Genomic DNA, 19,120 nt, shown 5'->3' with positions numbered 1-19,120 from the left:
CCTTTTCTTGGAGTACATCATGGGACACAGAGGTCCCCCCCCCCCCCTTTTATAGGGTTTAAGTATATTGCTTTGCTACAAAAACTGAGGTACTCCTGGAAGGAGGAGGGGTTATATAGGGGAGTGAACTTCCTGTATTGGGTATACCAGTGTCAACACCTGAAGGTGGTCCATAACCCATTAAGTAATTACTCAGGCTCTGTGTCCCATGATGTATTCCAAGAAAAGGATTTTACAGGTAAGCTGTTATAAAAATCCTATTTTTTTTTAATTTTGCCATGGAGTTCCCCTTAAAATCCATACCAGACCCGAAGGGTACCCGGGTCTCCATACACTTTATGGAAATAACTTGCATATAAGCCTTTAAAATGAGCACTTTTGATTTTTCATGTTTGTGTCCCATAGACTTTAATGATGTTCTCATGTTTTTGCCTGTTCTCGTGTTCTGGTGCAAACCAAACTGGGGGGGTGTTCGGCTCCTCCCTAGTGACAATCAGGGACACCTTGCTGGCTTACATTAGTATGGTGACACTGCAACTGGTTTGGCGGTGACCAGGGACACTGTAACTGGTGTGGTGGTGGTCAAGGACAATATGACTGATGTGGTAGTGATCTGGGACTGTATGACTAGTGTGGCAGTGATCAGAGATACTGTAACTGGTGTGGCGATGATTAGGGACAATATGACTGGTGTGGGGGTGATCAGGGACTATATGTCTGTTGTGTTGGTGATTAGAGACAAAATTACTGGTGTGGCGGTGATCAGAGATACTGGGACTGGTGTGTCAGTGATCAGGGAAACTGGGACTGGTGTGGTGGTGATCAGGGACATTGTACGTGGGTGGTGGTAATTGGGAACAATAATTGCTGTGGCAGTGATTAGGGCACTGACTGGCAGCATTGGTCTGGTGACATTGTACTGCTGTGATCAGAAATAATGGCCGGTGGCACTGACATATGATATCAGAGCAGCCAGGCATTTTAAATGATCTCTGCCACAGCAGTACGATGTCACCATAGTGTAAAAAAACAATATCTTTTTTTTATTATTTATACCCTGTCACCAGAGCAGTATAGTGTTACCATAATAACACATCACTACTCTAGGGAAGTGATTAGGATTTTTTTTTTTTGCACTATGATTGCTTATACAGCCTCGGCTGCATTTCTACAGCCATTGAGAACGACTGTACTACTGTGATGAGCTGTGATTGGCTACTGCTATCACATGGTACAGGGAGGTGGTGCTTGGCCCATGTGATCACTGAGACCAATCGCAGAGCTCACAGTAGTTTTCAATGGCTGTATGAATGGCAGCCATGTTTACTATTGGACATGTAATTGCTGTGATTGGTCACGGCGATCGCATGGTACCAGGGCGAAGCACTGCCGCTTGGTACTCGGATCGTTGATCTGCTGTGTCCGGTGGACAACATAATTCCATAACTTGTAATACCACACATGTTGTATATGCACCACAGTGCCAATGTGGCTTAATTTATGATGGATGCACGAAACGCCCCCTGAAAAAGAGGATAGCTGAACATGTGCAGTAAAGGGCTATAAATACCACAGCATGTCACAACATTTTAGGCAATTACATAGGTTGAAAACAAGACACAAGTCTATCTAGTTCAACCAATTAAAAAAAGGAAAGGTGAAAACCCCCAGAAAAGCATGATCCAATTTGCTACAGCGGGGGAAAAAATTCCTTCCTGATCACCCGAGAGGCAATCCAATACATTACAGGGATCCCTCTAATTTGCAGTTTTGGGGTATTAATATGAGGTGCATCCTGTTATATCCTCTGAGTTGTGAGAGACACAAGACTCTGGTCTGGAACAATGGATGTTTATTTCAGCACACACTGTACACTGCAACATGCATCTCAGGACAGGTACATCTTATATGCTTCCTTACATGTGCTCTAAGATGGCTACTCTACCCCTTGACCCTTGTCATCACTCCTGGGTGGAGCCAGCCTTAAAGTAACAGTACATGTGGAACCTTTCAGGTATAACACCTTCCATCCATCCCTAAAAAAAAAAAAAAAATTACAACAAAACGAGAAAAGGCACAAAACATTAACTAATAACTGTCCAATAACAGTCCTCCAAACACAGGAGATGCGCAAGATATTTCCTGCATCCAGATGTGAGACCAAGCTTCCAGGGACAGTTGCGGGGATACAATGTCATCGGATCACTTTCGGCGGCCCCGTCGAAAGTCTCGTAACCGGTCTGGAAGCTGAAACCGATCAGGAGGGCGACAGTGTCGTTGAGGTCGGGCACCCAGCGACTCGGGACTGGAGGAAACAGGGCTGGCTGGAATGGGCACCGGCGGGGCCAAGAAGGGATCCACCAGCTCAGCGGGTGAACAGACCTCCGGACCAGGGCTGGAGGGCTCTGTTGGAGCTGAGTTCAAAAGTTCAGAGTCCCCCCAATCATCAGTCCCCATGCATTCTGATCCGCTGGGAGCAGATCCTTGCGACACTGGTGGTTCAGCTGGCGTCAGGGATTCGGGCAATTGAAAACGAGGACGCAGTTGGTCTGCATGCCGTCTGCAAATGGAACCATCTTCCAGGCAGACCCTATACATCTTGGGTCCCAAAGTCTCTGCAATGACAGCAGGAAGCCACCGGGCGTTGGAAGCCCCATAAGATCGGGCCCATACCTTTTGTTGGGCTGTGAATCGAGGGAGCTCACCATGTTTGACCATCTTGTCTTGCGACTGCAGTACATGTTCCTGGACTGTTTGAGGACGGAGCATGTCCAAAACAGTCCATGGCTGCCGACCCAGAAGGAGTTCTGCTGGAGTTTTCCCGGTGGTTGCATGTGGTGTGTTTCTGTAAGCAGAAAGGAAGGAGTCCAACTGCTGGGGTGACCGGGACTGTTGTTTACTTGCAGCCACTGTAGCTTTGAAATAGCGTTTAAAAGTCTGCACAAACCGTTCTGCTTGACCATTAGTAGCTGGGTGGTAAGGTGCAGTCAACTTGTGCTTGATGTTGTGGGCAGTCAGGAAACGCTGAAACTCCTGACTGGTGAATTGTGCACCATTGTCAGTGACGATCTCTCTGGGGTATCCAAACGTAGCAGCGAGATGTAACAGTATGGAAACCGTTGCCTTAGTCGTTGGCTGAGTAACAGGAATTACCTCAGGCCACTTTGAATGGGCGTCCACTATGATCAAGAAGGTGTGTCCTCTGATCGGGCCTGCAAAGTCCAAGTGTAGGCGAAACCAAGGAACCGTGGGCCAAGTCCAGGGCTGGACACACCCTCGAGGAGGGTCTCTTGCAGTTTGTGCACATCCAGCACAAGCATTTACATATGTTGTGATATCTGAGTCTAGGTTTGGCCACCACACATAGCCTCTGGCTTTTTGTTTCATACGTGTGCCCCCGGGATGACCAGTATGTAGCAAGCCCAGAATGTGTCTCCGGAGGGTCTGTGGAATGATCACTCAGTCTCCCCATAAAACACAGTTGCCAGCCACAGTTAATTCCATACGCCTACGAAAATAAGGTTCATAATCCTGTGTGACGGTTGCAGGCCAACCGGACCGTACCCAGGAGAGTATTGTTTTCAGAAAGGTATCCTTGGCTGTATGGGCTGCTATCTCCCCAGAAGACAAGAAGGACAGGCTGGTGTAACGACAACTCTTGACCGGTGGAGAAGAGTCCATCGACTTCCCTGTCAGTCGGGACATTGCGTCCGCATTCGCATTGGCATCATGACCGCGATACTGGATTTTGTAGCTGTATGCTCCCAAGAATAGGGCATAGCGTTGGAGGCGGGCCGCAGTAGTCTGAGAGATGCCTTTGTCAGGGCTAAAGATCTGAAGGAGTGGTTTATGGTCTGTCAGTATGGTGAATTCCCTACCATACAGGTAAAGATGAAACTTCTTAATTGCCCATATCAGCGCTAGAGCCTCTTTGTCAATGTGTGAGTAATTGTTTTCTGCTTTTGTCAAAGACCTGGAGGCAAATGCCACTGGTTTTTCTGACCCATCTGGTAAGATGTGAGATAGTACAGCACCCAGACCATAGGGTGAGGCATCACAAGCCAAGGTGAGAGGCTTCTGGAGGTCATAGTGCACGAGCATGCGTGACGCCAACAGCTTCCGCTTAGAGACTTCAAAAGCCCGTTGGCATGCAGCTGACCAGTCCCATCTTGAATGTTTTTCCAAAAGCTTGTTCAGCGGAAACAAGGTGTGTGCCAGATCTGGCAGGAATTTGTGGTAATAGTTCAGCAAGCCAAGGTATGATCGCAACTGCTGGACGTTGGTTGGGGCTGGAGCTTTGACTAAAGCATCAACCTTGGCTTCCGTGGTGTGTATACCCTCTGCATCCACAAGGTGGCCACAAAACTCCAATTTAGGCACCATGAATTGGCATTTTGCTAAGTTCACTTTTAGACCCTGTTCTTGGAGTCTCGCCAACACAAGCTCCACGTTCCGCTAGTGTTCCTGCTCTGTCCGTCCTGTGATGAGCATGTCATCTAGCAGGCACTGTGTGAAAGGAATGTCCGCCAAAATCTCGTCCATTTTTCGTTACCAAATGGCTGGGGCGGAGGCTACACCAAACACCATCCGATTGTATTCATACAGTCCCTTGTGGGTGTTGATGGTTAGAAACTTGCGGGAAGAAGGATGGACCTCAAACTGTAAATATGCTTGTCTGAGATCAAGCTTGGTGAACTTTTGGCCCCCTGCAAGAGAGGCAAAAATGTAATCTACTCTGGGTAGAGGATACTGGTCTATCTCCAGTTGGGAGTTCAGTGCCATGCGGAAATCGCCACAAATGCGTAAGTCCCCATTCGCTTTCTTTACTGGTACAACTGGTGATGCCCACTCGCTGTGCTCTACCTTGGAGATGACACCTTGTTCCTCCAGCCGACTTAGTTCTGCTTCCACTCCTGCTCGCAGTGCGAAAGGTACTGTCCGAGCTTTGAAGAACTTAGGCTGTGCGTTGGGTTTCAGCTTGAGTCTTACACAGTCGTGCTTTATTTTCCCCAAATGGTCATCAAAGACCTTTGGGAAACGCTGCTTCAGGGACACCACCCATCCCTCATTATCTCCTAATGGAATTGTAACAGTGTTACAGGGATTTATGGTGATGTCTGGCATACCAAAGTGAGCAATCCAGTCCCTCCCAAAGAGAGGGGGTCCCCCATTTTCTAGGATGTATAATGGCAGTCTCTTTGTCTGACCCTTGTACAATACCTGTACTTTCGCATAACCCAGTGGGTGGAGTATCTGCTTTGAATATGTCTGCAGTTTGATTGGTGTTGGGCGGACAGTTGTTTGGGTCTGAAGTTGTCTCCATTGTTTCTGGGTGATAACTGAAACTGCTGCTCCTGTGTCTACATCTATCTTGAGTTTCTTTCCCTCCACAGTTACCTCTACAGTCATTGCGGAGGGTGCTGAATGCATATGATGTATGTCTAATCTGTGGAGCACTTCCTCATCCTCTGACTCAGATGATGTATATCTTCCCACCATATATGTCTTTGTCTTGGGGTTCAGAGGTTGTTTATCTCGCACCTTCTTGCTACGGCAAACTCGTTTAAGATGGCCTGTCCTACCACAATTATGACAGGTCTGATCCTTAAACCGGCAGACTTTGTGCTCATGGTCTGTATTTCCACAACGGTAGCAGGCTGACTCCCGGCTTGGTGGTGGTCTGTATTTCCAGTTTGCGGCAGTTGGCTTGACTGCTGTTCTGAAAACTTCCTGTTTCACCTCTTCTTTTCTGCCCTGGGGGTTCAATTCCTCTGTATCTTTCACAGCCATTTCCATCACTGAAGCTATTTCAATTGCCTTTGTAAGGGTAAGATCTTTCTCTGTTAACAGTCTCTTTTGGCTAGACTCACAATTCAGTCCCATTACAAACTTATCTCTCAGTGCAGTAGGTAGATACTCCCCAAAAGAACAGGTAGAGGCTAGTCTGCGAACGGCGAGCACATAAGCTTTAATTTCTTCACCTGGCTGCTGCTGCCGCTGATAAAACCGAAATCTTTCTGCAATCTCTAATGGTTTAGGCTGGAAGTGATCCTCTAACAGTGTCAGGAGCTCTGCCAATGTCTTAGTTGCTGGCTTTACAGGGAAAAGGAGATCTCTAAGAGTGTCATATGTCTTAGCACCAACCACTGTCAGGAATACTGCTACTTGCCTGTTGTCTGGGATGGCATTTGCACTGAAATACTGTTCCAGTCTCTCAACCCAGGAACTCCAGGATGTCTGTTCCCCATCAAATTCACCTAATGTCCCGATCAATGACATTTTCCTGCTGGGCTCTGTGATTGCTTTTATCCAGATGACAATCCACACTGCCTTTGTCTCTCTCTCAGACTGATAGACACTTTGTAAATCCCATCCTCGTCGCCACTGTTATATCCTCTGAGTTGTGAGAGACACAAGACTCTGGTCTGGAACAATGGATGTTTATTTCAGTACACACTGTACACTGCAACATGCATCTCAGGACAGGTACGTCTTATATGCTTCCTTACATGTGCTCTAAGATGGCTACTCTACCCCTTGTCATCACTCCTGGGTGGAGCCAGCCTTAAAGTAACAGTACATGTGGAACCTTTCAGGTATAACACATCCCTCCTGGAGAGGGTCCAGGAGGGAGACCAAGTGGATCTATAATTTTCAGTTTTTAGCACCTGACAGTTTGAATTTTGAAGTGGATATCAATTGTTTCATAAGTGATTATTGAAATCTTTTATTTGAGTATTGATAGATAATTGCTAATATGGGTCCAGTTGTTTTTGTGAATAATAGAATATTTTATTCCATGATTTTATTGGATTTAATTTTATGCATTTTGATGTTTTTATTATTTAAGGTTTATCTGGTGTATACTGTTATCGGAATTTGGCTGCACACAGCCAAATCTCCTGTTTCTAATGATAATAACAATTTCGTCTAATGATATAATACCATCTCACCTTCTGATCGTATGCCATCCTCTGCCGTAGCCCATCCTCTGGCGTGTGCCCCATTACCCACAAACAGACACAACACATCCTTACGTTCTCAGCTCCAGCATCGCTCTCTCTGCCCCTCAGCCGCAGCAGAGTCCCTTTATTAACATATCAACAGGAAGTCCCAAAACTCGAGGGTTGGGCTTCCAACAGCCAAACACCTCTTACAAAGCTTGTGACCTCACAGGAAATGAACACAGGATGTGAATGAGCATATAAGGATTTAACAACACAACAAAATACATACAACCAAATGACGATGACTAGAGTTCCTCATGGATGGGAGATTATCTGCAGGTGTACGTCATGGCACCCCAAACATGTTGATCAGGCATACCGGGGGTGATAAGAGCAAACAACTGCTAAACCGATAATGTCTTTGCAGAGCGAACACACCCCCACCAGACGATCGTTCTGTGCATTCCACAGGGGCCCTTTGCTGGCGGACATGTCCTCTCTCCGCCAGCACCTCTCTCCAAACACCAGGAAGTTTTCCACTACCTAACAGGTCTCAACCAGCGTCAGTCTGCCCCAGTCAGCTCTTTACAGCGGGCTGCGAGAGAACAGACACTGGGAGACTCTTATGACAATATATTAATATAAAATTTTCCACAACAATACTTATTATTGAAAAGTGAAATTATTATTATTAGATTTGAGATTAGTTTCCCCGCTTGGACTTGTATTTGTGATAATTCCGTTTCTACGGTGATACTTGCAAAGGAAGGGTTAAGTGCACAGGTGGATGAACTAGAGTGCTTGTGTGCATCTGGTCTTGTGTCTTTGTCTTTTGCCTGATTTATTTATATATATATATATATATATATATATATATATATATATATATATATATATATATATTTTATAATATATATATATATATTATAATATAATATTGTAGGGGATCAGAGGGGTGAACAGCCGGCTCAGAGACTGTATTCAGCAAGCTGACAAAAAACAAAAGACCCAACAGGCTTGTCTTGTCACTCAGTTGTGCACACAGGTACAGCTCACAGTTCCTCAGCATACAGACTTATGGGCAAAAGTTCATGGCTCTAATCCGAGCTAGTCTTTTATGTGGTTAAGCTCACCCAGCAAGTACACAATCCAGCAGTAGATCTTTTCAGACAGCGTGCTGCTGTGTCTCTCTCTCCTATTCAAACAGCTCCTCTCTGACACTTTCAGCCCAGCCCGCAATAAGCAGGTCTGAAGGGGAAGTACCTGCCCTCGTCAATTAACCCCTTCTTAGCCCTGCCCCAGACTGAACCTCTACATATCCCCCCCCCTTGTTCCAGGCCAGGGGGTCTGGACATCACGAATCAAGTGGCAATAGATCCGGGAAAGGGCATCCGCATTCTGATGTACCTTTCCTGGTCTATGTACCGCTACAAACTTGAAGTCCTGTAGAGCAAGGAATCGCCGGGTGATTCTGGAGTTTTTGCCTTTATTTTGGGCCATCCACATAAGGGGCGCATGATCTGAAACTAACTTGAATGGTCGGCCCAACAAGTAGTAGCGGAGTGTCTCCAAAGTCCATTTTATTGCGAGACACTCCCTTTCCACAATGCAATAATTCCTCTCAGCTGGCATGAGCCAAGTACACAACAGGGTGTTCACCCATCCCCCCCCCCCCCAACCATGGGACAGTACTGCACCCAGACCCAACTTTGAGGCATCTGTTTGTATCAAGAACTCTTTTTGGAAGTCGGGAACTACCAACACTGGTTCCTGGCACAAAGCTTGCTTCAACCGGCAGAACGCTGCTTCTGCACTCCACTGAACAACAGTTGCGCTCTTTCCTTTGGTGAGATCAGTCAGAGGCACTGCTAGACTGGCAGAGTTGGGGACAAACCTCCTATAATAGCCCACAATGCCAAGGAAAGAATGCACCTGTTATTTTGTGAGTGGATGGGGCCATTTCTGGACAGCCTCCACCTTGTTTAGTTGGGGTTTAATTACGCCCCTGCCTACAACATGCCCCAGGTAGCGGGCCTCCTCCAACCCAACCATGATCTTTTCCAGGTTCACTGTGAACCCCGCCCTTCGGAGTGCATCCAAGACCAACTGGACCTTCGGTAAGTGACTCTCCCAGTCCTGACTAAAGATGACAATGTCATCAAGATAGGCTCCTGAGAATTCCCTATGAGGTCTCAGGACAAAGTCCATGGCCCTCTGGAGAGTGGCTGGGGCCCCATGTAACCCTAACTGCATTCGGGCATATTGCCATAGCCCCTCTGGTGTGGCAAATGCAGTTTTTTCTTTAGCCTCTGGGGAAAGCGGGATCTGCCAGTATCCCCTGGTCAAGTCAAGAGTGGTGATGTACCGGGCCGGTCCTAACCTCTCAATTAACTCATCCACCCGGGGCATAGGATATGCGTCTGGCTTGGAGACTTCATTTAACTTGCGAAAGTCATTGCAGAACCGCCAGGTTCCATTCGGCTTGAGTACAAGGACTATCGGGCTCGACCAGCTACTTGAAGACTCCTCAATGATCCCAAGGTCCAACATACTCTTAAGCTCGGCCGAGACAATATTCCAGCGAGCTTCGGATATGCGGTAGGGTTTGAGGTTTACTCAAACGCCAGGGTCTGTGATGACATTATGTTCAATTACCGAGGTTAGGCCCGGCAGGTTTGAAAAAATGTCTTGATTCCTCTGCAAAAACGCCCAGGAATCCTGTTTTTGAGAAGGGTGGAGAGCCTCTGCAATCCCTACCTTCTTAATCTGAGCGTCTGGGACCTTCAGACTGACCGTCAAAACCTTTCTATCTTTTTCCATGGTTTATTCAAGTTGACGTGGTAAATCTGGTAGGGTTTACGTTTGGTGGGCTGACTTAGTTATAGTTGACCTTGCCCACGCTCTCAACTATCTCAAAGGGTCCTTACCACTTGGCAAAAAACGTACTCTCCACGGTAGGCACTTACACCAGCACCCGATCCCCAGGTTTAAACTCTCTAACCTTGGCAATCGGTTGTATACACGACTCTGGGCATTTTGCGCAGCCTGCAAATGTTCCTGTACTATGGGCATAACTTTTTTTATTCGGTCCTGCATTTGAGAGCTGTGTTCCACCACACTCCGATACAGGGAAGCTTCTTGTTCCCACATCTCTTACATTATGTCCAGTCCACGGGGGTGTCTCCCATAAACCAACTCAAAGGGGGAGAATCCTGTGGAAGCCTGAGGTACCTCTCTTATGGCAAACAAGGTAGGCAACAAGCAATCCCAATCCTGACAATCCTCCTCCACTGCTTTCTTTAGCCTTCCCTTTAGGGTTTTGTTGAACTGCTCCACTAACCCATCAGTTTGTGGGTGATACACTGAAGTCTGTAAGTGTTTAAACTTAGTTCCTTCATCACTTTTGACATGAACGGGGTACCTTGGTCTGTCGAGATCTCGGATCGGAGCCCTGTTCTCATGAACATCTGAAACAACTCCCGTGCGATGAGCTTGGATGAGCAATTTCTTAAAGGGACCGCTTCCGGATACCTGTATTGGTGTCCCCTAGCTGACAAATCCATGGCTATGTGATCAAGGGGGACCTCGATAATTGGAAGCGGTACCAGCAGACTGCGAAAATGGGTTGTTGGAGCAGTTCTTTGACAGGTAGGGCAGGACTCGCAGTAGTCCTTAATTTGCCGATATACACCGGGCCAAAAGAAACGCTGTAAAACCCGTTCCTGAGTTTTAACCGCTCCAAGGTGACCCCCAAGTACATGACTATGAGCCAAATGTAACACCCTAGACCTAAAAGGTTTGGGTACCACCAGTTGTTCCAACACTTCTTTATTGACTTTAGTTACCAGGTACAACAAGTCATGATTTACAGCAAAATGGGGGAACTGCACATCCGCCCCAGGGTGCTGTGGTTCACCGTTTAAGACTGTGGCCTGTTCCCTGGCGGGGATCAAAGTGGGGTCCCTCATCTCAGCACTAAGGAAATCTTCCCGGGAGCCGCCGAGATCTGACATATCTGGCTCAGAGGAGGTACTTTCCTCTTCCAAACCCGCAAACACCTCCAGGGGACCGGGCTCACTTCCTGCAGGTTCAGCAACAACCTCCTGCAACACAGTATTATTTACCACCTCTGTGGGTTCTTGCTTTTTGGGGGAAACCCCCGAACCTTTAAGCTTTTGCTCATACAAGTCCTAAACATGGGACGGTCTCGTCCAATTAGTAAGTCATGAGGTAATCCCGATACCACCCCAACTTTTAGTGTAGCCGTTCCTGCTGGTGTACACGGGGTCACACAGGTCACTGGATAGTTTTTAACATCACCATGCATACAGATGACCCCGACCTGTTCCCTTGGTACCAGCTTTCTTGGCAACCCGTCCAATCGGAGCAGGGTGACGACACTCCCTGAGTCAAGGAGCGCTACCACCTCCTGTCCATTGACCCGCACCACACACTCATGTGGATTCAGGCTGGTTGCAGCACATAATGCATGGACATGCATGGAATGATGGCGACTCATGTTGCACACCATTGGTTCTTCTCTACATGGGCACTGGGCCACCAGATGACCCAGTTGATGGCAGGACCAACAGCGAACCTCACGGGGTTCCCCTGTCAGTTCCCTGGAAGCTTAGGTCCTGGGGTGCTCCTGGCATCTCATCCAGGGACTGAGGCTCGGACTGAGCCACCCATCGGTGGAGCTCCCTGGGTAGTCCATGCAGGAAAGGGTCCAGTGCGACTTTCCACAATCTGAGTGGGTGTCTTTTCCTCAGGTTTCAGTCAATCTTGGAACAAGTGCATCGGGGTAAAGCTGTGCACGGGCAGGCTTAGCCTTGTCAAATCGCCAGCCATGGACTCAGTTCGCTATTAAAGCAACAGTCACTCCCAGCCTTGCTAGGATTTCTGCTTTTAGAAGCTTATAATCCCATGCTGATTTAGGGGCCAAGTACGCTTGTTGGAGGTCTGCGGTCAGGAAAGGAGCCAGTACATCTGCCCAGTCTTTATCAGGTAGATCTTCCCTTGCTGCAACCCGCTCAAACATCACCAGGTATGCCTATACGTTGTCAGAGGCCATCATCTTTTGCAAAGTTCGCTGCACTGCCTTCCGACGGTCACTCTTTACAGCAGGATCACCTTTTGTCATTTCAGCCTGCTGGGTCACCGCCTTTTGCAGTCCTGCTAGCCGTTCAACCAGTAAGCGGTTTGTTTCCTGTTGCACAGTGACTGCCTGGGCATTAACCATTGCTTAATTAGCTCCTCCATGGCTTCTTCTGAAGACTTAACAGCCTGTGCAGCTTTCACCCAGGACATGGGATTGGTCTGTAACCCTCAAACTGCCCGCATTCTCCACCAATTTGTAGGGGATCAGAGGGGGGAACAGCCGGCTCAGAGACAGTCCAATAAAATAAAAATGGCTTTATTCAGCAAACTGGCAAAAAAACAAACAAAAGACACAACAGGCTTGTCTTGTCACACTGTTGTGCACACAGGTACATACAGTTCACAGTTCCTCAGCATACAGGCTTACAGGCAATAGTTCATGGCTCTAATCAGAGCTATAGTCTTTTATGTGGTTAAGCTCACCCAGCAAGTACACAATCCAGCACTGGATCTTTTCAGACAGCGTGCTGCTGTCTCTCTCTCTCTCCTACTCAAACAGCTCTTCTCTGACACTTTCAGTCCAGCTGGCAATAAGCAGGTCTGAAGGGGAAGTACCTGCCCTCTTCGATTAACCCCTTCTTAACCCTGCCCGAGGCTGACCCTCTACATAATAAATAAATTAAATATATATATGGAAAGATGAAACGCGTTGGATGTGGCTACACAGCAACTGAAAGTGATGTCAGAGCTGGAACCAGAAGGGACGTGCAGGGGGTTCTTGTGTGCTCTGGATGTGGTGAGAGGCTGAGGCTATCATTGTTCACTACTACCTGATACCACTTCTAATACTGAGATGAACGCTTGAGGTCCATGCGCACTGAAACTGACGTTAAAACTAGTACCAACGCTGGGAAAAAAAGCGGCGTTAAAAACGCTATTTTATCAGCATTGGCGTCAATGTGCGATTAGCTGCATTTCTCTGCCTTTATTCAAAATCAATGGTTCCCTATGGGAGCCCATTGATTTGAATAGAAGTCACACCAGAAGTCAGATCACGATGATCCTACTTGCGGTGCGACTTGTGTGCTGAGGATCTTGAAGGGGAACCCCTGGCCAAAATGAAAACAATATTGGTGTGTGCTTCCCCCTAGGAAAATACCAGACCCTTCAGTCTGGTATGGATTTTAGGGGGAACCCCCTGCCAAAAAAAAAATGGCATGGGGGTCCCCCCAAAATCCACACCAGACTCCTTCCTCCTGTACCATACTAGGCCACAACATGGGGGGTGGGTGCTTTGGGGCAGGGGGGCCCTGCACCCCTCCCACCCCAAAGCACCTTGTCCCCATGTTGATTTCATTGAGAGCAGTGATCTCTGTCATGTTATAGTGGGGCAATCCCCCCCCCCAGTTAGAATCACTCCCTAGGACACACTTAACTCCTTGATCGTCCACTGATCACTGTATAAATGACAATGGTACCAAAATAGTGTCTAATGTGTCCGTAATAATGTCGCAGTCACGATAAAAATTGCAGATTGACGACATTACTAATAATAAAAAAAAAAATAAATAAAAATGCCATAAATCTATCCCCTGTTTTGTAGGCACTATAACTTTTGCCCAGACCAATCAATATGTGCTTATTGCGATTTTTTTTTTTTTTTTTTTTTACCAAAAATATGTAGAAGAATACATATCGGCCTAAACTGAGAAAGAAGTTTGTTTTTTTTTAAATATTTTTTGGGGATATTTATTATAGCAAAAAGTAAAAAATATTGTTTTTCCAAAAATGTCACTCTTCTTTTATTTATAGCGCAAAAAATAAAAACCGCAGAGGTGATCAAATACCACCAAAAGAAAGCTCTATTTGTGTGAAAAAAGGGACGTCAGTTTTGTTTGGTTGCAACGTCGCACGACCGCGCAATTGTCCGTTAAAGCGATGTAGTGCCGCATCGCAAAAAGCGTTCTGGTCAGGAAGGGGGTAAATTCTTCCGGGGCTGAAGTGGTTAATAAAATACTCTAGAAATACCTCTCTCCTTTTGTTTGAAAATACTCTAGAAACCTGTGTACTGTGTTTATTTGACACTTTTTTTTTTTTTTAGGTGAATAGGTAGGGTGGGGGGCCGGGATCTGGGGGCCTCCTTGTTAAAGGGGGCTTCCCGATTGTGATAAGCGCCCGCCCGCCCCCTGCCAGGGTTGTCGGGAAGAGGCCCTTGTCCTCATCAACATGGGGCTGCCCCAAAGCCCCCCATGTTGAGGGCATGTGGTCTGGAATGGTACAGGAGGGGGGGCGCATGATCGCCTCCCCCCTTCCCTGACCTGTCGGGCTGCGTGCTCGGATAACGGTCTGGCATGGATTTTGGCGTGGGGGTTCCCCTTAACAACTTAAGGACCCTAGAGAATAAAATGGCGTTGTTGCAGCGGTCTTACAAGCACACTTTTTTAAAAAAAAATCACTAATTAACAACAGTAAAGTTAACCTAATTTTTTTTATACTGTGAAAGATAATGTTACGCTGAGTAAATTGATACCCAACTTGTCACGCTTCAAATTTGCACCCGCTCGTGGAATGGCGACAAACTTTTACCCTTAAAAATCTCCATAGGCGACGTTTAAATAATTCTACGGGTTGCATGTTTTGAGTTACAGAGGAAGTCTAGGGCTAGAATTATTGCTCTCGCTCTACTGATCGTGGCGATACCTCACATCTGTGGTTTGAACACCGTTTTCATATGTGGGCACTACGCACGTATGCGTTCGCTTCTGTACGTGAGCTCGGCGGGACGGGGTGCATTTAAAAATTTTTATTTTATTTACCCTTTATTTTTACAGTTTTAAAAAAAAATAAATAAAAATTGTCACTTTTATTCCTATTACAAGGAATGTAAACATCCCTTGTAATAGAAAAAAAGCATGATAGGACCTCTTAAATATGAGATCTGGGGGTCAAAAAGACCTCAGATCTCATATTTACACTAACATGTAATAAAAAAAAAAAAAAATTGTCATTTAAAAAAAGAATGAAAAAAATGGCCTTTTAAGAGCTATGGGCAGAAGTGACGTTTTGACATCGCTTCCGCCCTGCAATTGCATGGAGACGGGTGGGGGCCATCTTCCCCTCACTCGTTTCCATGCCAAGGAAGGCACAACATCCAATCGCCTCCACCAACGGCTCCGGTAAGCGGCGGAGGGCATCCGAGTGTGGCGGGAGGGGGGTCCTCTCCCGCCACCGATAAGTGATCTTGCGGCAAATTCACCACAGAGACCACTTTTATCTTGAAGCAGACCGCCGGCCGAACAAGAGTATACCTGGGTTATGGCAGCTAGCTGCTGCCATAACAATGATATCCTCCTTCAAAGAAAGGATGTATATCAGCGTGTGGCGGTCCGGAAGTGGTTAAAATCCATACCAGACCGAAGGGTCTGGTATCGTCCTGGGGGGAACGCCACGCCAATTTTTTTTTTCCATTTGGGACGGGGTTCATTTTCAAGATCCTCAGCACACAAGCTGCACCGCAAGTCTAAACATCATGATCCGACTTGTGGTGCGACTTCTATTCAAATCAATGGGTTCGCATAGGGAACCATTGATTTTTTTTTTTAATAGAGGCATAGAAATGCCCGATGAGGCCTAACGCTCTGTATACAGCGTTAAACCACAGTTAACAGCTTTTACCGGCGTCTGGATTTTTAGGACTGCGCTTAAACGCGATTTAGGGCGTTCAGACAACAGCCCATAAACTCCCCTGCTGATAAACGTCCATGTGTGTGTGGACACATAGGATAACATAGAGGGGAGTTTAAGGGCTGTTAAAAAAAAAAATTAAAAAAAAGCACCCAAACTCCCAAAAACATCAGTTTAAATTTACAAGTTATGCGCTGCGCTTGGGTGACCCCAAAAACAAAATTAATAATAACCAACTCTGTGCTTACTAGTGCGATAATATTAAATACAAATAATATGAATGTTGAATAAATAAACAAGGTGTGAAAAAACAAGTGCTTGTTACACCATAAATTAGTGCTTAATAGTGCTTGTTACACCATACATAGTGTCTTAATCAACATAAAAAGTGCTTAGTGCTCAATATAAAGTATCCTGCTTTTTTAAATGAAAAAATTAATAAATAGTGAAAACAAGTTCTCTTTGGCACTCTAAATAGTGCGTGCAAATAATGTCCAGCAGTGATAATAAAACAATTGGACATTATTTGCACGCACTATTTAGAGTGCCAAAGAACTTTTTTTCATTATTTATTAATTTTTTCATTTAAAAAAGCAGGATACTTTATATTGAGCACTAAGCACTTTTTATGTCGATTAAGACACTATGTATGGTGTAACAAGCACTATTAAGCACTAATTTATGGTGTAACAAGCACTTGTTTTTTCACACCTTGCTTATTTATTCAACATTCATATTATTTGTATTTAATATTATCACACTAGTAAGCACAGAGTTGGTTATTATTAATTTTGTTTTTGGGGTCACCCAAGCGCAGCGCATAACTTGTAAATTTATCCTATGCATGTTATATGAAGCGTGATTAGCGCATGCAGCTGGAGGTAGCACAAGCAAGGCATAAGATCATTGTGGCTCACAGAATTTTTCCAATTTGATTCAGTTTGCATGGACCCTTAATATTTTACCTTTTATACCATTGGAGGCTGTTTCTTTTATATGCTTTGGTGAGTCATCTTCTGAATGGAGGAGTGATTTAATGGTGAATTATTCCACGTTTTTATGACCAATATATACAAGCCCTTAGTGCCATTCATGAGAATGAACCTAAATATGGTTTGGTGAGTTTCTCTCTGGAGGGGGAGGTGTGTCATGGGCAGAAGTGGTGGTTTATGGAAATTCCTGGTGGATATATTCACAGTACCATTGCATTGTATATGGACCTTGATGGACTTTACTTTTCTTGCACTCTACTATCTTTGTGGATAATGGTTGTGTGTCACAGCGCTAATTTGAGGTTTGAGTTGTAGGTTCACTTGCACTTTTTTCAATGCGGCTATAATTTTAATTTCATATTTTTTAAGATAGCAGCAGTGACACTTATTCATGTGTACTCCTTCATACAGGGATTTACAGTATGTCTTTAATATTTATGTAGCTACAGTATATAGTCTTAGTACAATGTATTTCTTTTTCACATAGAAGCTTTGTTTTACAGGGGTCGTACAAGTGAGTGGTACAATAAAGTTTTTGGTCACATGTGTGCCACTGAGATCCAGCGAATAAAAAGCTCCTTTGACAAGAAATAAGCAATGAAGACATGGACTGATAAGTCATATGGATGATGATTTCTGGCGACTTTGCGGCAAAATGAATGTAACCAGAAAAGCCAATGCAATCTGAGGAACTGTTTTGGCTAGGTTTCAATAGTTTCTGCATGTATTTTTTTTGTGTTGTATAGAAAAAGGTACTTGACTTTGTTTTAATTTCATAATACATAAATATAAATTTTATTTATGTACAAATTATATATTATGACAAAAATGTATTAAATGTATTATAAATATATAAAAGACCTTTTGTGGAAACATTTTTGAGGTAAAGCACATGGTTCTTTAGTCCTCTTACCCCTTTCCTGCCAACAGTGCACATATATGTGGCCTCACTGAAGTACGTATTTTTCCGTGGGGCCGCATTTATGTCTATCTGTCTTTGTGCTGGCAGTGCACCACACAGCGTGCTCACAGCACAGAATCCAGGCTCTCACCAGGTGCCCCAGGAATCCTGCTTCTGGGTCATCTGATCGATGTGATAGCCTCTGATTGGTGATCAGTCACTGTGCAGCCAAGCCATGTGTTTTCTTTCTTCCTGAATGGAGGGAGAGATACAATGGGGTTTATTTACTAAAGGCAAATCCACTTTGCACTGCAAGTGCACTTGGAAGTGCAGTCGCTGTAGATATGAGGGGGGCATGCAAGGAAAATAAAAAACAGCATTTTTGCTTGTACATGGTTGGATGATAGAAATCAGCAGAACTTCCCCTCATTTCAGATCTTCCCCTCAGATCTACAGTGACTGCACTCCCAAGTACTCTTCCAAGTGCACTTGTAGTGCAAAGTGGATTTGCCTTTAGTAAATCAACCCCATTGTATCTCTCTCCTTGCAGGGAGAAAGATATAAATAAACAAAAGTGTATAAATAAAAAAAAAATAGGTAGATCAAGGTTTGATCCAAGTCAGTGTCAGGGCTAGTGCTTGGGTCAAGTAAGGATCAAAGGTCAGGGTCAATGGTCATGGTCAGTATATTTGGGGTAGGATTTAAAAAAAAAAAAAAAATAAATAAAATTTGTATCAATGTCAGTCAGTGTCCATATGTTTTATGTAGGCTAACGAAAAGCAAAATGTGCACTACTGTTTCTTGGCCTTACTACGGGTATAAACAACATACACATATGTGGTATCACTGCAATCGTCAGGAGCAGGAAAATTTATTTTGTCTCGTTTTTTGGTAGGTTATGGTAGTAGCATGTAATATACAGCTAAATGTAATAATAAATGCTGTTACGATCTTGGGCCAGTTATAATCCACCTAGATGCACAAAGTAGCTGTGATGATATGTATGGTTTTACTAACACATGTTAAAGTTGCAAAATTGTGTTCAGGCATTAACATTTGTTTTACCCTCAGTCACTAAGGGGTTAAAGAAAAATCTATTATATGTATTAAAAAAGCATAAAATTGTACGTCTGTAAAATAATTTCCTTTTTGTATATATGGAAGAAGAAACTATGATCAATCCTTTATAAAAATTAATAAATATCAATAAAAAATACACTTGATCAAGTGATGATAATATTCAGACATTAAATCCAATAGTAATTCTGATTGTGTCAGTCCAAGCTGCAAACTGTGCAAATCTACAGTACACTGTGGAATAAAGTGTGACATGTCTTCAATCCAAATTTACAGTGAAAAATCATTGTGATCCTGAAGGGATTCCACCACTGACATGTAAAGGACGGCTACTCACCTTCTGCTGTGGACTTTCAAAGGATAAAAAGTCTCACTGTGCATGTTCCCCTTTAACAGCTGGGTTTAGCATAAGACAATTG

The 19,120-nt window shown here is 44.8% G+C and overlaps 1 protein-coding gene across 2 annotated transcripts in view; it reads left to right on the top strand.

The window, feature by feature from the left end:
• LOC141132388 (rho GTPase-activating protein 7-like) overlaps positions 1 to 18,751 on the top strand; it is a 314,961-nt gene extending 296,210 nt beyond the window's left edge. For both annotated transcript variants that reach the window (XM_073620714.1, XM_073620713.1), the window contains exon 14: positions 17,227 to 18,751. In XM_073620714.1, the coding sequence (XP_073476815.1) occupies positions 17,227 to 17,317 (91 nt within the window). In that variant the 3' untranslated portion in view covers positions 17,318 to 18,751. The remainder of the gene's footprint in view (positions 1 to 17,226) is intronic.
• The last annotated feature ends 369 nt before the right edge of the window (positions 18,752 to 19,120 follow it).

Source organism: Aquarana catesbeiana, linkage group LG03, assembly GCF_042186555.1.
Source record: "Aquarana catesbeiana isolate 2022-GZ linkage group LG03, ASM4218655v1, whole genome shotgun sequence".
Taxonomy (NCBI): domain Eukaryota; kingdom Metazoa; phylum Chordata; class Amphibia; order Anura; family Ranidae; genus Aquarana; species Aquarana catesbeiana.
The sequence above is the reverse complement of the archived record's forward strand: the minus strand, read 5'-3'. Positions and strand labels throughout refer to the sequence as shown.